This window comes from Ovis canadensis, chromosome 25 (assembly GCF_042477335.2).
Source record: "Ovis canadensis isolate MfBH-ARS-UI-01 breed Bighorn chromosome 25, ARS-UI_OviCan_v2, whole genome shotgun sequence".
Classification (NCBI taxonomy): domain Eukaryota; kingdom Metazoa; phylum Chordata; class Mammalia; order Artiodactyla; family Bovidae; genus Ovis; species Ovis canadensis.
Window position 1 is genome coordinate 60,055,708 of NC_091269.1, and position 23,679 is coordinate 60,079,386.

A 23,679-nucleotide genomic window follows, 5' to 3' on the forward strand; every position below is an offset into this window, starting at 1 on the left:
TAATTATGTTTGCAGATTTTTGATTAAATTTTTGTTGTTTTGGAATTTCTTATTACAGTGCAGCTTATGATGCCATTCTTGAAAGAAACGTTGCAATCAAGAAGCTAAGTCGGCCATTTCAGAATCAAACTCATGCTAAGCGTGCTTACAGAGAGCTAGTTCTTATGAAATGTGTCAATCACAAAAATGTAAGTGAACATTCAGAAAATTTCTTAAGTATAAAATCAAGACTTCTAAATGAATACCTGAATATCAAAATCTTTTAAAACACTAGGTGCTTTAAATTGTTCTTTGGGCTGAAACATTGCTTAAAAGTGTATCTGCATTGTGAAATTTTTCTCAACTTCATTAAACATTAGATGAAACATACTTTATGAAATGAAGATTGTGTAATTTTCTGACATCTACTTTTCAAGAGGAATTTTAAACAGGTACATGTTTTAGAACTTTATGTAGGGTTTATCTCATCTGCTTTCTGTTTTCTGTTAAGCTGACATTTCAGAAAACTGGAACCTTAGCACATGAATGAATTTGGTCCCATTATTCTTTGACATTGTTGATAATATTGGATAAAGCAGTTTAGCAGAAACTTTAAAAAATATTTAAATGAAATTAGTAAAACATTCCTAATTCTGTTTTCTAGTGGTTGTAAAAACTTGGACATATGACTTTCACCCTGTTATATTTTTTCATTCAAAAATGCCTTTCTGAAATTCCCATGTATGTCTGGTTGCATTTCTCTCGTCTGTTGCTGTTGTTTGTTATTATTGGTATTGTTGTTTCTGTTCACAGAAGTAAAGTTTCTCAGTGAATTTTTACATATTTCTAGTGATTTATACTTCTTTCAAAGTGGTCATATACCACCCATTTAATCAGTCGTTGAATTTTGTCCAGTGTACAATTGATGTAATTTTCTTCATTTCTCTTTTGGAAAAGAAGACAGCTATCCATTTTAATCTTTTTTATATAACAGCCTTATTATGATAGAATTCACATACCATACCACTAGTCCATTTAATTCATTGGTTTCCAGTATATTCACTGATACATAGGACTGTCGCCACAGTAGGTTCTATGACATCTTCATCACCTCCCAAAGAAACCCCACTCCTTTGGCTCTCATTCCCCCATCTCCCATCCTCCTCAGTTTCTCAGTTCTGAGAAACCACTAATACCCCTTCTGCCCTTGTGTGCTTTTCATCTCTGATACCACACTTCTACTCTGGGATTGCCTAGCTATTAATGAGAATGGTTTCACTATTTCTCCAAGTGTGTAGTTCATCTGGTTAGGCATGTTAGGAGGCATTTAGAACAGTTTGATACTTATTCCTCTGTCTTAAACAAATTTGTTTTATCCTCTCTGATCTGAGAATTATTTTTCGGAATTTTAACACTGAACATGTACTGAACATGTATTTGGAAGTCTTCTGTAAGCAAAGCTTTATGCTTAAATGACTAACGTGGGTTCTTCCCTCATGAAGTTTATGTCTAGAAAACATTCTAAGTATAATTGTCAACACATTTCAAAAATATGTGTCAGGTATTTTCCTATATGTCAAAATGTAAAAAGGAGTAAGAGGCTGTTGTGAAAGCAAGACTATGCTGCAGTGTATTAAATGCCATAATAACATAGATGTGGGGCCAGAGTAGAATACTCTGCTCTGTCAAGAACTGGGCACTGTCAGACCCTACAGAAGAGGCCTACCTTGAAGACGTAGTAGCATTTAGTAGGAAAGTGACAAACATAGGGGATAGTATGTTTAAAGGCCTTGACAGTTTTTTAGAAACAGCCTTCTTGCTCAAGTATCAAGTTTAATAGAGGGCTTAGCAAGAGATGAAGTGGATTGCTATCCTGTCATGGAGGGCTTTGAATGTACTGCAAGGGAGTTTTAGAATTTTTTTTGGTGGCTTTAGATTTTTGAAAAGGTGAGTAATATTATCTTTTTACTACCAATGGACAGTAAAATGGTAGCTGGATTTGTAGAAAACCATTGTTAGGGAACTAAGTGTTAGAAGTTTTTACAGCATGAACAGTCTAGATGAGATGTTAGAATCCTCAACATATGTAATAACACAGGAAGTGAAAAGAGATTGAAACTCACCCTGACAATAGTGACTAGAACTAGCATTCTTTTATTTATTATGGTGCTACGGTCCATGGGGTCACAAAGAGTTGGACACAACTGAGCGACTGACACCCACTTTTCAGATATTGAGAAAAAGAGTAAAAAAATCACTGCTTTCTGTTGTAAAAAAGAAAATACTATGGAAAAGTAAGAGGTTTGGGTTGGAAAGATAATGAATTCAATTTTATATTATTTTGAGAGACCTCATGTGAAGTAGCAATGAAAATCTGAGACTAATAAAATAAAGAACCTTTCATGAATATTTGGAATTATCTACATAGATTTGGAGGGGAAAACCATACATAGTATCACCCAGGAAAAGGGTCAGATAGAGAAGGGAGGACTGGACAACAATAGTGGGAAAGATTACATGCCCATGGATACACTGGTGAACTAGATGGGAAATGAGGAAATCTGGGAAAGTGCAGTTTTATGAAAAACCAGGGGTCAAAAGGGCTGAGGTTATATAAAAGTATTGAGTTGGATAAAAGCTGGCAGAAAGTACTTAAGATTTGCTTAAAGATTATGTAGAGGATTGTATAATATAGGTCCATAATAATTGAATGTTTATAAATGGAATGGATTTTCTGGAGCTCTTCTGTTGGTATTGTTTGTGTGTGTGTGTATAAAATTGTGTTTTTAGAGCAGTTTTAGCTTCACAGCAAAATGTAAAGAAAAGTACAGAGATGTCCCATATATCCCCTGCCTGCATACATGCATAGCTTCCTGCATTATTAACACCCCCCGCCAGAGGGGTACATTTTTTTATGATCAGTGGACCTACATTGACATGTACTCATCACCCAGAGTCCAGAGTTTGCATTAGGGTTCACTCTTGGAGGTGTGCATTCTGTGGGTTTGGACAAATGTGTAATGATGCATATATCTACCATTATAGTATCATTCAGAGTCTTGTCTGTGCCCTTAGTATCTTCTGTGCTCTGCTTCTCTCCCTGCCCCCAACCCTGGCCATGAACGTTTAATATATAAAATAAGGCGATTACTTAAGCTTAGGACATAAGACTTGAAAAACTTCATAGAGAGGGTGTCTTTTTTTTAATCCATGTATTTGCAGTTTCCAAATGAAAATTTTTCTATTTCTCTGCTTTTGCCACAGATAATTGGCCTTTTGAATGTTTTTACACCACAGAAATCCCTAGAAGAATTTCAGGATGTGTAAGTGTAATAATTAAAATTTTGTTAATACATATCATTCTTGGATTGTTACTGCATACTTAAGCTGTTGCCTTTTTTCGCCCATAAAGTTACATAGTCATGGAGCTCATGGATGCAAATCTTTGTCAAGTGATTCAGATGGAACTAGATCATGAAAGAATGTCCTACCTTCTCTACCAGATGCTGTGTGGAATCAAGCACCTTCATTCTGCTGGAATTATTCATCGGGTTAGTAGAAAAAACCGTCATATCTTTTTTTAATCGTTGGGGTTAAATTGATGTAACATAAAATCCACAGTGTTTCAAAGCGTGCAGGTCAGTGATACTTAGTGCCTTCACACTGTGCAACCACTACTGATACCAAATTTCAAAATATTGTCATTGCTCCGGAAGGAAACTCCCTACCCCTGGTAGTCACCCCGTCCCTTCTCTCCCCAACCCCTGACATACACCAGTCTGCTCTCAGTGTCCATGGATTCACCTCTTCTGGATATTTCATACAAGTAGAGTCATATGATATACGAGCTTTCTGTCTGGTTTCTTTACCTTAGCATGATGTTTTCCATTTCACCCATGTTAGAGTGTATATCAGCAGGTCATTCCTTCTTACGACTGATGAATATTCTGTTGTATATATTTCCCACATTCTGTCTATCTGTTCATCCATGAATAGACACCTGGGTTATTTCACCTGTTAGCTTTTAGTTTTTAGCTGTTAAAAACACTAAGGTAGAAGTATTTGAGTTCCTGTTTCTAGTTCTTTTGGGTATCTACCTAGGAGTTTTATTGCTGGGTGTTATTTAACTTTCTGAAGAACCAGCAAATTGTTTGCCACAGTGAGTACACCATTTTACATTTCCAGCAATGGTACACAAAAATTCCAGTTTCCCCACATCTTTGCTGATTCCTAATGACTTTTTCATTCTAGCCATCCTAGTGAGGATGAAGTGGTATCTCATTGTGGTTTTAACTTGCATTTCTCTAATGACATTAAGCATCTTTTCATGATTGTTTTGTATTTGTTTATCTTCTTGGAAGAAATATCTATTTAAGCACTTTGCCCATTTTTTAATTGAGTTGTTTGTCTTTTTGTTGTTGAGCTATCAGGGTTCTTTATATATTCTGAATAGTAGATCCTTATCAGATGAGTAATTTGTAAGTATTTTCTCCTATTTTGTATGTTGTCTTTTCACTTTCTGGATCTCTGTTGATTTTCACTAAAATCAGTTGATGTTTTCTTTGGTGGTTTATACTTTCAGGGTCGTGTGTAAGAATCCATCGTCGAATTCGAGGTCATAAAGATCTACTCTTAGTGTTTCATCAGTACTTTTAGCTCTTATGTTTAGGTTGTTGACCCACTTTGAGTTAAGTTTTGTACATTGTATGAGATAAGGTGCTAATGATAACTTCATTCTTTTGCTTGTGAAAATCCAGTTATCCATTTGATCCAGCTAGCACCATTTATTAAGAGAGACTATTGTTTTCTCCTTGAATGATTTTGCATCCCTATTGAAATTCAGTTGGCTGTAGACAGGGTTTTATTTCTGGCCTCTCAGTTCTCAATTCCGTTGGTCTTTGTGTCTGTGCGTTTATCTGTACCGCTTTATTTTGAGCATGTAGCTTTGTAGTAAATTTTGAAATGGGGTAGTATGAGTCCATCAGCTTTATTCTTTCTCAGAATCATTTTGACTGTTCAGGGCTCCTTGTGATTCCATATGAATTTTGAGTATCAGCTTTTCCATTTCCGCTGAGAAGGCCATTGGAAGTGTAATAACAACGAGGATTTCATTGACTCTGTAGACTGCTTGGGTAGTTTCTCTGTCTTAACTGTGTTTAGTATTCCAATTCGCAAATGTAGGATGTCTCTCCATTTACTTAGGTTGTATTAGTCTATTTTGTGTACCATAACAAAACAGCACAGACTAGGTGGCCTAAACAAGAGAAAGTTATTTTCTCACAGTTTTTGGAGGTTAGAAGTCCAGGACCAACATGCAAGTAAATTCCGTTTCTAGTGAGAGCTCTCTTCCTGCTGTGGAGGTAGCCACCTTCTTGCCATGTCCTCACGTGCCCTTTCTTCCCTGCTTGTAAAAAGAGAGCACAGACTCTGGTATCTCTTTCTCTTTTCTTATAAGGACACCAGTCCTCTTACCTTGAGCCCAACCCTTACGACCTCATTTACCCTTAATCACCTCTACAAGGGCCCTGTCTCCAGATACAGTCGCATTAAGGCTTCAGTGTTTGCACCTGATTGGAGGTGGGGGGGCGGCGGGGAATGCAGTGCAGAGTCTGTGGCAGATCTTCTGAGTTTCACAGTTTTCAGTGTGCAAGTCTTTTCACGACCTTGGTTAGAATTTTTTCCTAGGTGTCTTATTCTTTTGGAAACTATTATAAATGGGTCCACTGCTAGTGTATAAGAAATGGACCTTCTATTCTTAGTTCCCACTCACATCCCATTGACTAGAATTAATCTCAGGCTGGAAAAATGTGGTAGAGAAGATGGAATAGTGAGTCGGTCCACTGCCTCTGCGACACCTTCATACAAGTTGGGTAGTTCTCCAGAGAGAGAGCGGTGCTGCTAAACTCCTGTGGAACACTGACACGTGTGTGTGTCCTCGGGCACTTAGTCGTGTCCAGCTCTTTGCCACCCGTGGACTGGAGCCTGCCAGGCTCCTCTCTCCATGGGCTTTTCCAGCCAAGAATACTGAAGTAGATTGCCATTTCCTACTCCGGGGGATCTTCCTGACCCAGGGATTGAACCTGCATCTCCTGCATTGGCAGGCGTATTCTTTACTATTCTGCCACCAGGAAGCCCATACATATTGAAATACAACGGTGAATTTCAGATGACATTCTTTTTCGAAAGTATCTTTCCCTTAACAAAAAACGACTATTTAAAATTTTTTTTATTTTGTTCTTAATTCTTCCAAAGTGTTTAAGGTTGAAATCATATTCCTAGACTAGAATGCAGTACTACAATGAGCCATTAAATCATTAACCAACATGATAGACATTGAAATAGCATCAAAGCTCATAATATTTATTTTTGAACATGCAGTGTTTCTTTGCTGAGGTATTGCATTTTGGAAATCAGGACCACATATTTATAGGATAGCAATGATAAAAATGTTCATCCTCTGTTCCAGTAAGCCTGCTGATATTTATTTTTAATTTGATAAAACCAGTCGATGACATGACAAACCTAGACAGCATATTAAAAAAGCAGAGACACTGCTTTCGTGACAAAGGTCCATCTAGTCAAAGCTGTGGTTTTTCCTGTAGTCATGTACAGATGAGACAGTTGGTCCATAAAGAAGGCTGAGCCTTGGACTGCAGGGAGATTAGACCAGTCAGTCATAACGGAGATCAGCCCTGAATATTTATTGAAAGGACTGTTGCTGAAGCTGTAACTCCAATACTTTGGCCACCTGATGCGAAGAGCCAGCTCATTGGAAAAGACCTGGTGCTGGGGAAGATTGAAGGCAAAGGAGATGGGAGCGGCAGAGGATGAGATAGACAGCATCAGCAACTCAATGGACATCAGTTTGAGCCAACTCTGGGAGATAGTGGAGGACAGAGGAGCCTGGCGTGCCGTAGTCCATGGGGTTGCCAAGAGTCGGACGCAACTTAGCAGCTGACCAGCAGCAACAAACAGGTGGCACCTCTTCTGACGCCATCTGTGACTGCTTGTCAGCACAGGCTAAAGACAGTTACATGCTGCGCTGGATGTAGGCATGCAGGAGTGGTTAACCATCGTTTTTCAGGCCAGTATTGTGTATTGTTAATCACTGATATTCAGTATGTGTGAATTATAGGCCTGCTCTTTTCGGTCTCTCCGTTCATGATAGGATTCGTGGTAGCTAAAAGGCCAGATGGGTTGAACGGGAAGCCTTGAGTATTTATGCCGCTGTCTTTTTATGATTGTAACATAGAATTCCTTGAGGTTGGGTTCACATGGGTAGCTCTTCACAGACGTTACTTAGTAGCATCAGCAGCAGGTGATTTTATGGATTAGTGGCACCAGGACAAGGCTGTCCTACCTCTGTGGGCAGTCAAAAATTGTATGAACAAATCTGTATGATTTTGGGTGAGAAATCAGTGATGGGAAAACTGGTAATGATTACTTTGGTCCTTCAGAGTTGAACATTTGCCTATTTGAAAAGTCAAATGACATGTGATTGGGTTGACATAGAATGGCCTATTGCTGATACAGAATATCTATATAAAGCTTACTGTGATTTTAAAATGAGAATTTTAAAAGCTAGTAATTTAGTATACAAGTGAATATAAATGCTAACTTATGATTCTCTCTTTATTTAACCATAAAAGTTCTTACATGAGCTTTGAGATGCCATTCCAAATCGCTTTTACACCCCTTGATTGAAAGTATCTAGCTAATCATATTTTCTAGCAAATAAAACATTACTAACTTCTAATAACTACTGTATGTATTTGTAAATTAAAAATGCCCTCAAGCTAGTTTCTCAAATCTGTCTGTTTATGATGAATCTGTGCAGTGGTAACAGTTACAGTTTGAGGAAAATGAACAATTAGCATGAACTGTTTTATGAGAGATCTCATTCATAACGTGTGGACTGCAAAGTATTTGTTTATATCATAGCAGTCATTTTTTGTATTTTTATTTTTGAAGGACTTAAAGCCCAGTAATATAGTAGTAAAATCAGACTGCACTTTGAAGATTCTTGACTTTGGACTGGCCAGGACTGCAGGAACTAGTTTTATGATGACACCTTACGTAGTGACTCGCTACTACAGAGCACCTGAGGTCATCCTAGGCATGGGCTACAAAGAAAACGGTCAGCAAACACTATTTACTTGAAATTCTGTTCAGATTTATTTGCTTTTGTTTATCAGATTTCTTATGTAAATACTTAAATTGAAATGCATAAAGAAAATTATCGCTGTTTGAAGTGTTTATCAAGAGTTTGGAAGTAACTACAAATTTTGTCATAAATGTTTGGAAAAACGTGGGGCCCCTGTTTATTTAAATACAAATACATAACCATCAGTACAACCATCGGATAAAGAATTTGTTACCATGGCCCCTGTAAGAATACATGTCTAGAATACATAGCATTTTCTTGCCTGTAACGTGAAAATGAGCACTCTAACATGGGCACAGGGAGTATACAGTGGACCCGTCTCAGCACCCGCCATGTCTCTAGTGGTGATCTTGGTTCACATTAGTGGTATTTGCACACGTTTCCTGTCCTGTGACATTAAAGTTAGTAGCAGTAGCACTTAGTGCAGACTTTAAGAGCTACAATAAGGCTGTTCTGCAGAGCTGATGGATAATTAATTTAAGGTGACCTTTCAGAGGAAATGGTGTTTCATCAAAGCCCTTGTGTCCAGCCTTAAAGAAATGGCGTTATGTGCGAATATAGCCAGTTACATAAATTATCACTAGAATTAGGTTGAAGAAAATGCTCAGGCATGTAGTTCATGAATTTTAAAAAAATGTTATACATACACATATTTATACCTAAGAAAGGTATAAATTTGCTGAATCTCAGTCATTTGGAAGATGGATAAGTCTACACATGATTTTATTGACTTTAACTTTTAAAATGTGATAATTAAAAATACTTCATAAAGTAGGACCTAGACATTTTTCCTAGCAAAAGACTCTGAAACAGCAGTTCACTCTGAATCAGGAAACTGTATCAAATCAGTTTTGAGGATTCTTTTTTTCTAAAAAAGATAACTTTGAAGTAAGGATTTTAGCTTAATATTCTTATCTGAGCCAGTTAAAAACACTTTAAACATTTATTATCAGTATTATTCTTTTGTTCTTAAATAAACACGCTGTTCTGTTGTCTTACTCTTGACCTAAAATTGTCTTATACCCTGTAAAATCCAGTGAGTTAGATTTAGTATTATACTTTTTTTTTTTTTTTGGAGAATTGCTATTTTAAGTGACAGCATGATCATTGTTTTTTAAAGTATTTGCTGTAAAACCACTGATTGTCATAAATAATGTGCAGTGTGTCACTTTGTCTTGGAATTGTGATCTTAGGCGCTCCCTAGTAGAAATTAGCACCAAGAAAAACTATCATGCAAAGAGTTGACATACTTTCCTTTCTTAGATAAGAATTCTATAGACTCACTTTATTGTGTTCCTTCAGTCTCCAGGAAACTGAGTCAAATATAGTGCTTAATGTTGGTAACTACATCGGCCAGCAAGGTTAAGCATAAGAACTTCCACCTTTTAGTGACGCCTCTCACCCATCCTACACCTGTTTTAATGACTTGTTTTATATATATGTCTTTTATTGCAAGCTACCCTCAAAGCTTTTTGGAAAGTGAGATAATGGGATATATTTAAACTGCCAAATAGCCTGAGCAGTTAGACCTGTAAAGCTCTTTTTATGTTTGAATCAGGCTTTTCATATTCTGAGGACAGTCTTCATTTGCCCAGACAGTGCTTGCAATAGCCTCTCATGCTTGTAGCTTTAGAAATGTTTTAAAATATGTTTTTCTCAAGATTATGTACATAAATTGTGTCCTAGATATCTAACTAAAGCTTGCTATTCTCTATAAAATCCACAAGGAAAAAATTGTTGTAATAGATTTTTGCCAGAAATGAAAACCCTGGAAAAAAATTTTGTCTGAACTGATAGGTAAACATTAACTTTCCCTCTAAAATTTTATCCTTGGAAGTTGAATTATGCCATAGATACAAAAAGATTTGTATGTATTCTAATGTGAAATTTTAGAGAAACTTTAGTTCCACAGGATTTCCAAAATTTACTCCTAAATATAGCTCCTAAAATTCTGTAATGAGCTAATAGTCTCCTTATGAGTGTACTAGAAAGTATGGATTTTAAGTTCCCAAGTTGTCCTGCATGGTTAAAGGTGCATCTCTAACATCTATTCTTGCCCTTTTATTCTTTTGCTATTAAAAGAGTTGAAGTCTTCAGACTGCAAAAACAAATGCAAGTTTCTAAAACTTCCCTTCGAATTGCTTATTCTTCCCCTTCTTGTATTAAACTGTAAGCACCTTCTCTTTTTATCTGTTTTCAAACCCAAAGATATAAAGTGTCAGGGTATGTGGTTAGTTTTAATGAAATGGGTGGAGATCCTCAAATTGCTCATTTCTGTGTCTGGCGCATTCTTTTCAACATTGGTTGGAACTCTCATTTAAAATTAACAAGCGTCACAGGATTTCCCTGGTGGTCCAGTGGTTAAGACTCCTACTTCTACCACAGGGGACGCGGGTCAACCCTTGGTCATCCCGTGTAGCCAAAATAAATAAAGTCGGCAAGGGTCAGTAAGTCTAGTAGGAGACTCTGTAGATGATAAATTTGCGGGAGCTTTCATACTGTGTTCAGCCGAAACCAACTTCTTAAACCAAAAGTGGTTTAGTTCTACAAGTTTAAAACACTTTAGGTGGAAAACATGAAATGTACTTTTTTTGCTGTGTTTTCTTGATTATTTGTTCATTCTCTATGAACTTGGGATAGTAGAGTAAATGCAACATGGTGTTGCCAAGAAGACAAATGATTTTCTATTCAGAGTAAACGTAGCACTTCTCAAAACAGATTGATGAACTCCAACTTGAAAATTTCCGAAGACCGTTAGGTTAATGTTTTAACTGTAATTATTCATAGAAGCGTTATTTCTGTTAAATATTTTAATATGCTGGACTGTTTCTGCTCATGCTTTTTTCTTTTATTTTACTTAAAGAGAGAGGATAATGCACAGTTGAACCTCCAAATAGTATCAAGGTTTTATTTTTTAAATTTTGGTACCTCATGTACATTTTCAGCCTTATTTGTAAATTTGTGTTGGTTTATTTTCATATTTTGTAAGTAAATTTTCAGGGGCAAACTATAGGTTTTAAAATCATATGATTTCTGTGCATAGCTCTCCCTTTAAATTAGATATGTAGCTAAAAGGCTACACTTCACATTTGCTTTTGTGAATCAAAGCCTTTTGAAAAATATTTTATGTTTTAAATTATTCCATTAGCTAAAATTAAAGTCACTTTTTTCTTTCTGTGATGTTTTGCAGTTTTTATATAAAGCAGTCATGTTATGCTTCTTTGATTTTAACGACCTTTTGCTTTGCTTTTCCTTCTTTTGTGCTGCAAACATATAGTGGATTTATGGTCTGTGGGGTGCATTATGGGAGAAATGGTTTGCCACAAAATCCTCTTTCCAGGAAGGGACTGTATCCTTGCGCTGCTGCAGCAGTTTGATCAGTTAGGTGACGGGCTTCCTTATGTTCCCTAATGAAAATGAGTATGTACATCCACACATGTGGGTTTCTTTTAAACAGACGTAAAGTTTGTGGCTGTTATAGTTCAGAGTCTGAGATGTTTGTAGGCTGCATTCGGCAGTAGGACATACAGTCTCTGCTGGCAGGTAGAGCACACTCACTGTCACTCATTTTTATTTTGTACTGCTTTCTTTAATTTTGAAGTATACATGGTGTGTGTGATTTTTTTTAATGTTTATATATTTTTTTATTTTAACCAAAATCTTTATGTTAATGTCATTGCATTTTGTTTTCAGTTGACATTTGGTCAGTTGGGTGCATCATGGGAGAAATGATCAAAGGTGGTGTTTTGTTCCCAGGTACAGATCGTATCCTTATCTTTGGCCTAAAATGTAGTTTCTAAAGGTCAAAATGTAAGACAACACTTCAGCTTGATCAGGTATAATGTATTTTGTCTCTCCCTAGTAAAGTATTGTTAAATTACTCTTTAAAATACCACCTGCTATTTGACATAGACTTTCCTTTCCCTCACCGATTGTCTCATTTGTTAATTCTGAAAACTACTCAAGTTAATTATCCACAGTTACTTGTTGGCTTTGAGTTAATTTATTTAACCTGAATCAAAAATCATGGCTTGCATTAAATTTTTCTAATAATTATACACTTGAGTAAGTCTAGAAGTACTTAGGACATGATATGAATTTTGAATTGTTGTTCCTGGTCACCCTTTTGTTTTGTCCTCCCCACCTTCTGTTTTGTTAATGTTCTGTGTGTTCTGTGTCTTTTGGTTGTTGTCTCATTTCTCTACATAACATACTGATCTTTTCATCTGAGAGTTTCAGCAGTAACAGTTGTATATGGTGATGAGTAGATTTGGGTTCATGATTTTTGTTCATCTGACTACTGATATTTGTAGTAACATTGATCTGTTATTGTGTTTATCAGCTAGTGACACTTAGAATTGTTTTAAGAAGACAAATGGGAGAAACCGTATTCATTGGGTTATAGTAAGAAAGTTTTAGGTCTTAATCCATGGGGAGCACTTGAAGTATAAAGACTAAAGACTGGGAGGAAAGAAACCAGGGAATTCTAGCCTTATACCTTAACCAAAATAGTGAGTCATTTTCTCAGACTTCAGAGCTTTAAAATATTTTAGTTAACATAAGCTAAACAAAGAATTGCAAAAAGGAATGCCATCATTTTTATTGCTGCTGCTTATTTTCTGTTAATTTAGAAAACTCAGAAAAGGACAGATGATAAATATTTCTTATCTTCTCAGAAATGCAGTCACATTTTCTGATAAGCTAGAAGAAAAGGCAAATTCTGTGTTCAGAATTGTGTCCAGTTTATATGTAGAATCTATATGGGCAGGAATTACCATTTTCCTTTGAGCCACTCATCATTTGTATTTGGAATTTGTGAGTTTAAGCTTCCATTTTTATGAGAAAATCAGTATTAGTAGACACACACATACACCTAGTAAATAAGGTTAACAAAGCTTGTCATTGATTCTTTCTGTCCACCTACAGTCATTGCCTTTTGCAAGGTGGCTATAAGATTTATAACTGCCACATTCTTTCTTAGAATTTTAAATTGCTATTTTCTTGTTATTTTAATATGGATATGACTAATATGTTGAACATTAGATGCACAGTATTTTTCTTAGCTACTTGATACTAGATATTGATCAGTGGAATAAAGTTATTGAACAGCTTGGAACACCATGTCCTGAATTCATGAAGAAACTACAACCAACAGTAAGGACTTATGTTGAAAACAGACCTAAGTATGCTGGATATAGCTTTGAGAAGCTCTTCCCTGATGTACTTTTCCCAGCTGACTCGGAACACAACAAACTTAAAGGTACTTTTAAAAATGATATCTTTAATTCCATTGTGGGTAGGTGGCTGTTTGAAGAGGAGGTTTATGGGGGTGTATTTATATTGTTACGGGATGTAACTCAACAGTATTTCTGAGTAATGGAACAGTGTGAGGTTTTAGTTATTTTTAGTTATATTTTTAATCATATGTATGACCTAATTTTATAGTAAATCTATTCTTTTTAAAGCATTTTTTAGTACATGGTAATTTCAGATTTCTGAAATTTATTGATAATTTTAAAACCTTATAAGATACGTTACATAAACATCTTATTATTTTTGCAGCCAGTCAGGCAAGGGATTTGTTATCCAAAATGCTGGTAATTGATGCATCTAAAAGGATTTCTGTAGATGAAGCTCTCCAGCACCCGTACATCAATGTCTGGTATGATCCTTCTGAAGCGGAAGCTGTAAGTTCTTTTCTGAATGTTTGAAGAATATATTGTACTCTTAGAGTTGAAGTTAGGTTTAGAGTATATATTTTTTTAATTTTAAATAAAAATATAAATAAATGATGGTGGTGCTTTCTGTTTTTGCATGAAAAATTCCTTTAGAGAATGAACATATCCAAGTACCTCCTACACAAAATAAACTTCCCTCCCATTGTTTCTTGCCTTTTTGCCGTATTACCATGTAAGTTGAGCTATGATGTTGAGCGCTTTGAGAAAACATCGTAACTTTGTTGTAAAGAAATTATTGTGTCCAAAGCATAGCACAATTCTATGATGTAAATAAAATACAATAGCTGCAAAAACAAGAAAAAAAAAGACTATTAAGCATCTTTTTTCCCGTCATGGAGTCTTCCCAAATTAGTCTGTCTGCACAGAATCAGCACTGATCGTTGGATCAGTCTTGGTATAATGGTGTATGTTTCCAAGGCTTCTGCATGGTCAATATTTCAAGTAATTGTAAGGAATTTATAGACTTTGAAGAAACTGACTCAGTTTTTGTTGCCTTGTTTTTCAGCCACCACCAAAGATCCCTGACAAGCAGCTAGATGAAAGGGAGCACACAGTGGAGGAGTGGAAAGGTAACGTCCCCCACACTGTCAGAGGGAGCCGGGAGAGCGCTGGCTTCTGTGCTGCTCAGTCATCGTCCCCCAGACTCTGTCGGATGGAGCCGGGAGAGCGCTGGCTTCCTGTCCTGCTCAGTCAGCATTTTAGGGGGATGAAAGACATTTTCTGTTATTCATAACTGACATTTGATAATATGATTTAAACTATTTTGCAGAAGTAGAAACTAAACCTCCTTCCTTCACTAACTTAATGCCTTATATTCCCCACCCCAGACAAAGGCACATTTGTACGTTCAGGAACTTTAATATTCTTTCACAGTCTGCAAGTATACAAACCTGTGTGTTTGATGTCTCCCCCTTCTCCTCTCCCACCCTGTTTTAATCACATACAGTTGTTATACAACTCGCAGTTGCTTTGTCGATACTGTCCTATATTTTAGAGACCACTCCCTCTTGCTCCCTATACCTGGCTCATCTGCTTTAATAGCTGGTTAGTGATCTGCTGTGCCGCTGTGTCACAGGGCGGCTCTAACAGCCATGTGAAGAGCATTTAAGCTGGGTCTAGCCGGCGGTTGTTACAGCCAACTCTGTAGTGTTCTTGTGCACATCTGAGAATATGCCTGTGAGAAGAACCTTGCAAGGAGATTCGGTGGGCCAAAGGATGCTTTCAGCTGTTCCTAATTACTCTCTGAAGAAACTGTAGCAGTTTACACTCACATCAGCGTTGTATAGGAATGTCTTTTACCCCCACCCTCATCAAGAGAGTGAGTTAATTTTTAATCTTTGCATATCTAATTGAATAGTGTGTGTGTGTGTGTGTTTTACTTTGGTTGAATATTAATAATGCTCTGAAAGTCTTGGAAATGTTAAAGTATTTCTTTCTTTAAAAGATTCCCTGGGACATTTGGGCCAAGTTACCCTTAGATCTCATTTGCTTCTATTTATATTGCTGTCTGTCATGTAATATTTTGACCAATTTTGTATCTGCATGACTTTGGAGAAGTCACTGAAAATCAGGTGGACAGAAGATATGTTAGTAAGAGCTAAGAACCTAAATACTTGGAAGGCAAAAGGACTGGGAGGTATAAACCAAAGCAGGTAGTCCGTTTACATGTTTATTTGGGAGGAATGAAGTTGATTCTTTCTTCGGAATAAATCAGAAATTAGTTTTCCCTCAGTGACTTGGGAGACATATAGTATTAATAAGGTTCTGTACAGCCCACCAAGATGATAGAATTAGGTAGAACCTAGTACATCTGTCTGTGTAATATGTAATATATGAGAGTATAGAAACTATGGATCAGAGTAGGTATTAAAATGTCTAGCCTGATATTTTATATATCATTACATTTACAGTAAACATACATGATAATTTGTGGAATTTTAATAGGCCCCCAGGTGTAAAACACACTATTATATACCACTAAGAGAGAGAAAACAATGCCAGCTGTACTGCACCATTAAGCTAACTGAAAAAACTACGTCTAAAAATCAGTGAAACATAGTATTTTCATTTGTATATTTCTAGGATTTTTGATTACTTTAAACATACTTGTTATTGTTCTGTATCTTTTTCTCCTACCCAAACGCAGTTTAGTAGCTACCTACAAACTCCCTTTTTTAGCATCATAACAGAAAAAATTCATTGCCAAAGCCACTAACTACAGATTAGTTTGTCAGGTTAGTGCCCCTGATTAGTTTTGGTTCTTCTGCCTTCAGTTCAGTTCAGTCGCTCAGTCGTGTCTGACTCTGCGACCCCATGAACCGCAGCACGCCAGGCCTCCCTGTCCATCACCAACTCCCGGAGTTCACTCAGACTCATGTCCATTGAGTCAGTGATGCCATCCAGCCTTCTCATCCTCGGTCGTCCCCTTCTCCTCCTGCCCCCAACCCTTCCCAGCATCAGCGTCCTTCCCAATGAGTCAACTCTTCGCATGAGGTGGCCAAAGTATTAGAGTTTCAGCTTCAGTATCATTCCCTCCAAAGAAATCCCAGGGCTGACCTCCTTTAGGATGGACTGGTTGGATCTCCTTGCAGTCCAAGGGACTCTCAAGAGTCTTCTCCAACACCACAGTTCAAAAGCATCAATTCTTCGGCGCTCAGCTTTCTTCACAGTCCAACTCTCACATCCAAACATGACCACCGGAAAAACCATAGCCTTGACTAGACAGACCTTTGTTGGCAAAATAATGTCTCTGCTTTTTAATATCCTGTCTAGGTTGCTTTTTACAAAGAGATACTATTTTCTCTCTCTCTCTTTTTAATCCTCCTATCTGGAATGCTTATCATTCCTTTTTGTTTCTTAAAGCCATCTCCCGTTTTTGCCTCTATCAAGACGTCCTATTTTTCTTCTTCCTAGCTCAAGTAGGTTACCATTGCAAGCAGACTTTGGTGTCTCCAGCTCTTGTATCCACTTATTTTGCCTTATTGTCAACTTGAATATCACCATACCCTGTGATCAGAAGTCATTTATCAGATGTCTAATCTAATGAGTTACAGATTCCTTGAAACTCTGTGCACGCTTCCTGAGTTCACGTTTTTCTCAGAAGAGCATTCGTCGCTTTTATGCAGTCCTCAAAGAGCTTCATGGCCTGAGAAGAGTAAGGGCAGTGTTAGCACACTCCAGAAAGGCCTTAAGCTGACAGGCAGACTCATGAGGCACATCACACTTGACATCAGATCGCATCCAAGAACACAGGGCAGGGGCCGGATACGCTGCAGGGTAGCATCTGCTCTTTCTCTTCAGTTGGAGTGGCCCTGCCAGCCGTCCACCCGCCGTCCAGAAGCCTAGCTAAGGAACGAGATGCTCGTGGAGAAATCTGTATAGTAATGATAGGCCGTGCTTCAGCTCAGAAGGTGTTGAAGGATAGGTACCTGATTCTTTCCCTTTAATGAAAATGTATTTGTATTCTCTTCTGATTAAAGAAGGTTCCATATACTCTTGCATTTATATCTTTTAACAGGTATCTGGGTAAGTACCTACAGTGTACCATGCTCTATGCCAGGCTCTATTCTCTATTGGGAATTAGGAGTTAGTGAGACAAATTTGAATCAGGCCCTCATGGAGAGAATTAAATGAGTATTTTTAGTATAGCATGATAGAGTGTAAAGTCCTGGTGGAGTATAGAAGATAAAACTTACAACCTCAGATCTGCCTTAATCTAACTTTTGGAATATTACAACAGAGATTTTTTTTCTTTCAATATAATTCATGGTTGAGGATCGATAAATTGTTATTAACACCTTTGAACCTTTGGTTGACACTTTTCAACCTTCTACCATTGCAAGGACACCTTTTGAACTATTTAATGTGTGTGAAAATTTTTTGTTTAACATATACTTATCTTGGGAGATTGCCTGTCAGACTTTGAAAAGTTTTTATTTACCTCTTTTTCAGAATTGATATACAAAGAAGTTATGGACTTGGAGGAAAGAACCAAGAATGGAGTTATACGGGGGCAGCCCTCTCCTTTAGGTTGGTTACAATATAAGCTTAGTTATGATTACAGTTTACTTCTTGTGTTGTGATCTTCAGTGGCGTGAAACTTTCAGTTCTTTCTCTATTTGCTGCCATTAGTATCCAAAGTTCAGTAAATGTAAGGAGTACAGCTTCTGTGGTTAAATTTGAAAGCACTGGCACACTGTTCTATCAGTACATTGTACTAATGTATCAGTAACTGACTTCATAAAATGCGCATCTTTTTTCTGTGATACTGACATCCCAGTGAAGAACTGAAATTTAAAATCTTCTTTATTGTTGGCATTATTGTTGTTAAAACTGCTGTCAGAAGGTATTCTATCTCTTAAGAATGTTGGCTTTGTATGAGTTAAACATTTTCTTTTATCATAAGCTCATGTTAACTTTTAGTACTTGTAAAAGTGGGAAGAATTTAAGGGAAAAGTCAGGTGACATGTGCATAGTAAGTGCGTGTCACAGGATAGACATAGGTGGTTTTTGTTCTTCGTTTCATTCAGCCCCGGAAAACCCCAAGGAAGGGATTTTTATGCACATTTTACAGATGAGGAAACAGTTTAGAAAAGTTAAATGATATAAGACTACAAATCTTTTGTGTAGAAAAGTGAATACTTAAAGCCATGTGTATCAGTAACCTCAAGAGGGCGTGGTTTTTCCAGCATCCAGTTTGGTCTCTGGCTGGCAGCAGAGACTTCTGGCTACAAAGGTTAGGGAGAGATTAAATTTGAGCTGAGTCTTGAAGAATACTGTTTCAACTGATAGGTCTTGAATTAGAGTAAAACTGTGCCGTTTTAATCATCCTTCTAAAACTCTTATATAATAATTCTAAGAAAAAAATTGGATATCTAGCATCTTGTTTATGAAGTAATATTTATAACTGTAGTTTCAGGTACCCAGTTTTTTGTACTGTAAACATATATTTAATTTTTGTAGCTTTCTATGACATTTTTGCTTATATTTTAATTCTTTGTTTTTTAAACCCTTGATCAGAAATGCAGTCTTCCAAATTATAATACAGATTCTCTTGCAAATATAAATTGAAAATATAAATTTTGACAGCTTATACCTACAATTAGTTGTAACAAAGGGTCTATTATAAATGCTTTAATAACTGAGTTAATTAATTGGCTTTGTAATTGATATGCAGTAGTCATATAAGTGAATTGTTCATGATGGAGGCTCAAATCGGATTTGAAAAATCCATTATTTAGGAGAGTTTTATACTTTAGCATAATATCCTAGTCAGTGGCACATCGTGTCAAATGTTTGAGTAAACTTAATCACCTCATGAGATAGATACAGCAGTTGTATTCTTAATTTATAAGTAAAAATTTTGAATCCTAGACAACCTTTAATTTAGTGACTAAGTAAGTGAAAGGACAGGACTACAAGTTTCTAGACATTTTCTAGATTCTCAGTTACAGCTTGCAAAGAGCGTTAGTAAATTAATGCTGTAAAAATATTCAGTTCTTGATTATATGCAAAAACAGAAGAAACAATTGACTTACTCAAAATATCAGGAATTCATAACACCATTTTGTCTTGATTTTAAAAAGTAAATATATAATTTAGCCCCCTGGATTTCATCTTGTCTTTATTTTGGTTTAGGTAATATTAAAATGAGTTTGCATGCCTTTGAGTATGTAGACAGTAACAGAGAGGGAAATGGTAGATACCTGAAATTAAAGATATCAGATCCAGAAATTGAAGACTTTCAAATACAGATAAATTAAAGATTTTTCCATATTATTGCCATTCAGAGAATTTACTGAAAATTTACTATATTGCTTGAAAGGTCAGAAATAAACAAGTTTTTTTCCCTTAGGTATTTGATTTTCAGATTAAAAAGTTTAATTTATGATGCATTTAAATTTTAATTTTTATTAGATTAAGAAATTTGGATAAAATAAAATTTGGATAAAAAATAGAGGCATGAGAAAGTATATGTGATAAAACACTTTTATGATTTGACTGTTTCAGTACAGGTCTTTGAAGCTATCCATGGGATTGTATACTCTGGTCAGAAAAGGTGCATCCTATAGTGTACGAATTGAACTTTTTTTTTTTCTGAAGTGATTTTAATCTGTAGATGAAAGACTCTAAGTGATACTCAGAATTGAACTTTTAAAAGTTTGGTATCATCATCTCGCTGTGACTGGGAGCCCGATAGGCTCCTGGGTCTGGAATCTGAGGTCTCACCCCTCCTTCTCCTCTCTCCTGCCGGCCTGAGGCATCCCATGCACCTCCTTTCCCAGTGCGCCTCCCATTGCCCGCTCCGTCCCTTGAGGTTTCATTCTCCTCTGTCTCCCAGCCCCTGCCCCAGCGCCCTAGAGATTTGCCTGTTCCAAGGCCTCTAGTTAGTTCATTGCTGGACTTGAAGACAAGCTCTCAGAGGACCGCTCATACTTTAATGTTTTATTTCTTGTCATTGGACAGAAAGGAGGGATAATTTCAAACACTGAGGTACTGGGTTCTGGAGCAGTGGTTTTCAACTCGCTAGGTTTTAACATCACTGGGTTCCTGAAACTCACCCCTAGAAATTTTTATTACTCAGTTTGAAAACTGTTGCTTTTTATTCCATAAATGTGTTCTTAAGAACTTCTGTATAACTTGCATTATTTAATATACTCATATTTGGAATGATTCCTATTTAGTGATCATGTAGTTCAAAAGCTCTTGTCCATTGCATGAGTCACGGGTCATATTCCCCACCCCATAATGTCATTTCTTCTTCCTGACCCAGTTGCACTGTGAGAATGTTTCTGTAGGTTAAGTATTCCTCTTACTTTTTAAAATCCAGGAAATGCTTGTTAGGCTATACTTTTGGTAAAGGAAAAGAGTCTCCCCTACTTTTATCTCTTTATGAAGCCCATGTGTACATTTATCAAGTACTTACTAGAACAGAAATAGCAAGACCTGAGTTTCCCTATCTGGAGCACTTGTGTGGCTCTGGCAAGTCATGTAACCAGATGGAGCAGCTGGACCAAGGATCCTTCGAATTAAAATGATTTTAGTCTTTGTCCTGGCTTTTGCTTTAAAACAGGATGTATCAGAAGGATGGTTTGTACTTTACAGTGAGAAGATGTCATGAAGCATTTTTTATTAGGGCAGGTGTTTTATTAAAAACATTTATTTTATTGAAGTATAATTGATTTACAATGTTGTGTTTCTGGAATATAGCAAAGTGCTTCAGTTATCCGTATATACAGTAGTTTGCCCTTGCTCATCTCACACTCCCTGTCCAGCCACCCTCACCCCCCTTATTTTGGCCAACTACCAGCCTGTTCTCCTTGTGAGTCTTTTTCTGTTTCATAGATAAATTCATTTGTCATATTTTAGAGTCCACATATAAATGATATCATATGGTAGTTGTTTTTCTGACTTAGAATGATAATTTCTAGGCCATCCATATTGCTGCAGATCACTTTATTTTGTTATTTTTTATGGCTGAGTAGTATTCCAAGATGTGTGTGTGTGTCTGTGTGTCTTTGTGTGTGTGCGTGTGCACGCACGTGTGTGTCTGTCTGTGTGTGTGTGTGTGCGCGCGCGCCATGTCTTTATCCATTGATCTGTTATTGGACATACAGGCTGCTTCTGTGTCTTGGCTGTTGTGAATAGTGCTGCAGTGAATGCTGTCTTTTCAGATTATAGTTTTGTCTGGATATATGCCTAGGAGTGGGATTGATGGATCATATGGCAGTTTTCTTTTTAGTTTTTTGAGGAACCTCAAAACTTTTCATGCAAAGATGGGCACAATAAAGGACAGAAAGGGTATGGACCTAACAGAAGCAGAAGATATTAAGAAGAGGTGGCAAGAATACACAGAAGAACTGTACAAAAAAGATCTTCATGATCCAGATAATCATGATGGTGTGATCACTTACCTAGAGCCAGACATCCTGGAATGCTAAGTCTAGTGGGCCTTAGGAAGCATCACTACGAACAAAGCTAGTGGAGGTGATGGAATTCCAGTTGAGCTATTTCAAATCCTAAAAGATGATGCTGTGAAAGTGCTGCACTCAATATGCCAGCAAATTTGGAAAACTTAGTGGTGGCCACAGGACTGGAAAAGGTCAGTTTTCATTCCTATCCCAGAGAAAGGCAATGCCAAAGAATGCTCAAACTGCCACACAGTTGCACTTATCTCACACGCCAGCAAAGTCACGCTCAAAATTCTTCAAGCCAGACTTCAACAGTATGTGGACTGTTGGATTTTAAAAAGGCAGAGGAATCAGAGATCAAATGGCCAATATTCGTTGGATCATCAAGAAAGCAAGAGAGTTCCAGAAAAACATCTACTTCTGCTTTATGACTATGCCAAAGCCTTTGACTGTGTGGACCACAACAAACTGGAAAATTCTGAAAGAGATGGGAATACTAGACCACCTGACCTGCCTCCTGAGAAATCTGTATGCAGGTCAGGAAACAACAGTTAGAACTGGACATGGAACAACAGACTAGTTCCAGATAGGAAAAGGAGGACGTCAAGGCTGTATATTGTCACCCTGCTTATTTAACTTATATGCGGAGTACATCATGAGAAACGCTGGACTGGAAGAAGCACAAGCTGGAATCAAGATTGCCAGGAGAAATATCAATAACCTCAGATATGCAGATGACACCACCCTTAAGCAGGAAGTGAAGAAGAACTAAAGAGCCTCTTGATGAAAATTGAAAGAGGAGAGTGAAAAAGTTAAGTTAAAACTCAACATTCAGAAAAGTAAGATCGTGGCATCCGGTCCCATCACTTCATGACAAATAGATGGGGAAACAGTGACAGACTTTTTTTCTTGGGCTCCAAAATCACTGCAGATGGTGACTGCAGACATGAAATTAAAAGACGGTTGCTCCTTGGAAGAAAAGTTATGGCCAACCTAGACAGCTAATTAAAAAACAAACACATTACTTTGGCAACGAAGGTCTGACTAGTCAAAGCTATGGTTTTTCCAGTAGTCATGTATGGATGTGAGAGTAGGACTATAAGAAAGCTGAGCACCAAAGAATTGATGCTTTTGAACTGTGGTGTTGGAGAAGACTCTTGAGAGTCCCTTGGACTGCAAGGAGACCCAACCAGTCCATCTTAAAGGAAATCAGTCCTGAATATTCATTGGAAGAACTGATGCTGAAGCTGAAACTCCCAATACTTTGGCCACCTGATGTGAAGAACTGACTCATTGGAAAAGACCTTGATGCTGGGAAAGATTGAAGGTGGGAGGAGAAGGGGACGACAGAGGATGAGATGGTTGAATGGCATCACCAACTCAGTGGACATGAGTTTGAGTAAACTCCGGGAGTTGGTGATGGACAGGGAAGCCTGGCGTGTTACAGTCCGTGGGGTCACAAAGAGTCGGATATGACTGAGCAACTGAACTGAATGGCAGTTTTCTTTTTAATTTTTGAGGAACCGTCATACTCTTTTTCCATAGAAGCTGCACCAGTTTACATTTATTAGGGCTGTAGTTTTTTAACTGTTTGAGTCACACATCCCTTGAGACCCTCTCTACAGCAAAATGCAATACAGACAGTTTTGCATGTATTATCAGTATTATTCACACGCAGTCTGAAGCGAGTTCATGAATCTTGCTATAGGACTGTTTCTAAATATTGCTTGGAGTTGAGAATTCTTGTCTTGAATAATTCTCGTCTGAAATTGAAAAATTAGTAGAAAGGGCAGGGGCTCCAGGTTTCCAGACATTTTCCGAATTCTCGCCCCGTAGCTTGCAGTGAACTGTTTGTAAGTTAGTGTTGTGCTGTGTGTCACTTGTGGTT

The 23,679-nt window shown here is 37.2% G+C and overlaps 1 protein-coding gene across 6 annotated transcripts in view; it reads left to right on the forward strand.

Annotated features, from left to right (window-relative positions):
* MAPK8 (mitogen-activated protein kinase 8) overlaps positions 1 to 23,679 on the forward strand; it is a 98,647-nt gene that overhangs the window by 70,314 nt on the left and 4,654 nt on the right. For 2 of the 6 annotated variants that reach the window (XM_069572432.1, XM_069572434.1), the window contains exons 3-11: positions 59 to 188; positions 3,244 to 3,302; positions 3,392 to 3,530; positions 7,951 to 8,116; positions 11,837 to 11,908; positions 13,221 to 13,403; positions 13,706 to 13,830; positions 14,387 to 14,450; positions 17,833 to 17,910. In XM_069572432.1, the coding sequence (XP_069428533.1) occupies positions 59 to 188; positions 3,244 to 3,302; positions 3,392 to 3,530; positions 7,951 to 8,116; positions 11,837 to 11,908; positions 13,221 to 13,403; positions 13,706 to 13,830; positions 14,387 to 14,450; positions 17,833 to 17,910 (1,016 nt within the window). Of the gene's footprint in view, positions 1 to 58; positions 189 to 3,243; positions 3,303 to 3,391; positions 3,550 to 7,950; positions 8,117 to 11,420; positions 11,493 to 11,836; positions 11,909 to 13,217; positions 13,404 to 13,705; positions 13,831 to 14,386; positions 14,451 to 17,832; positions 17,911 to 23,679 lie in introns of all 6 variants that reach the window. The other 4 variants (XM_069572433.1, XM_069572435.1, XM_069572436.1 and 1 more) reach the window with 2 other exon arrangements.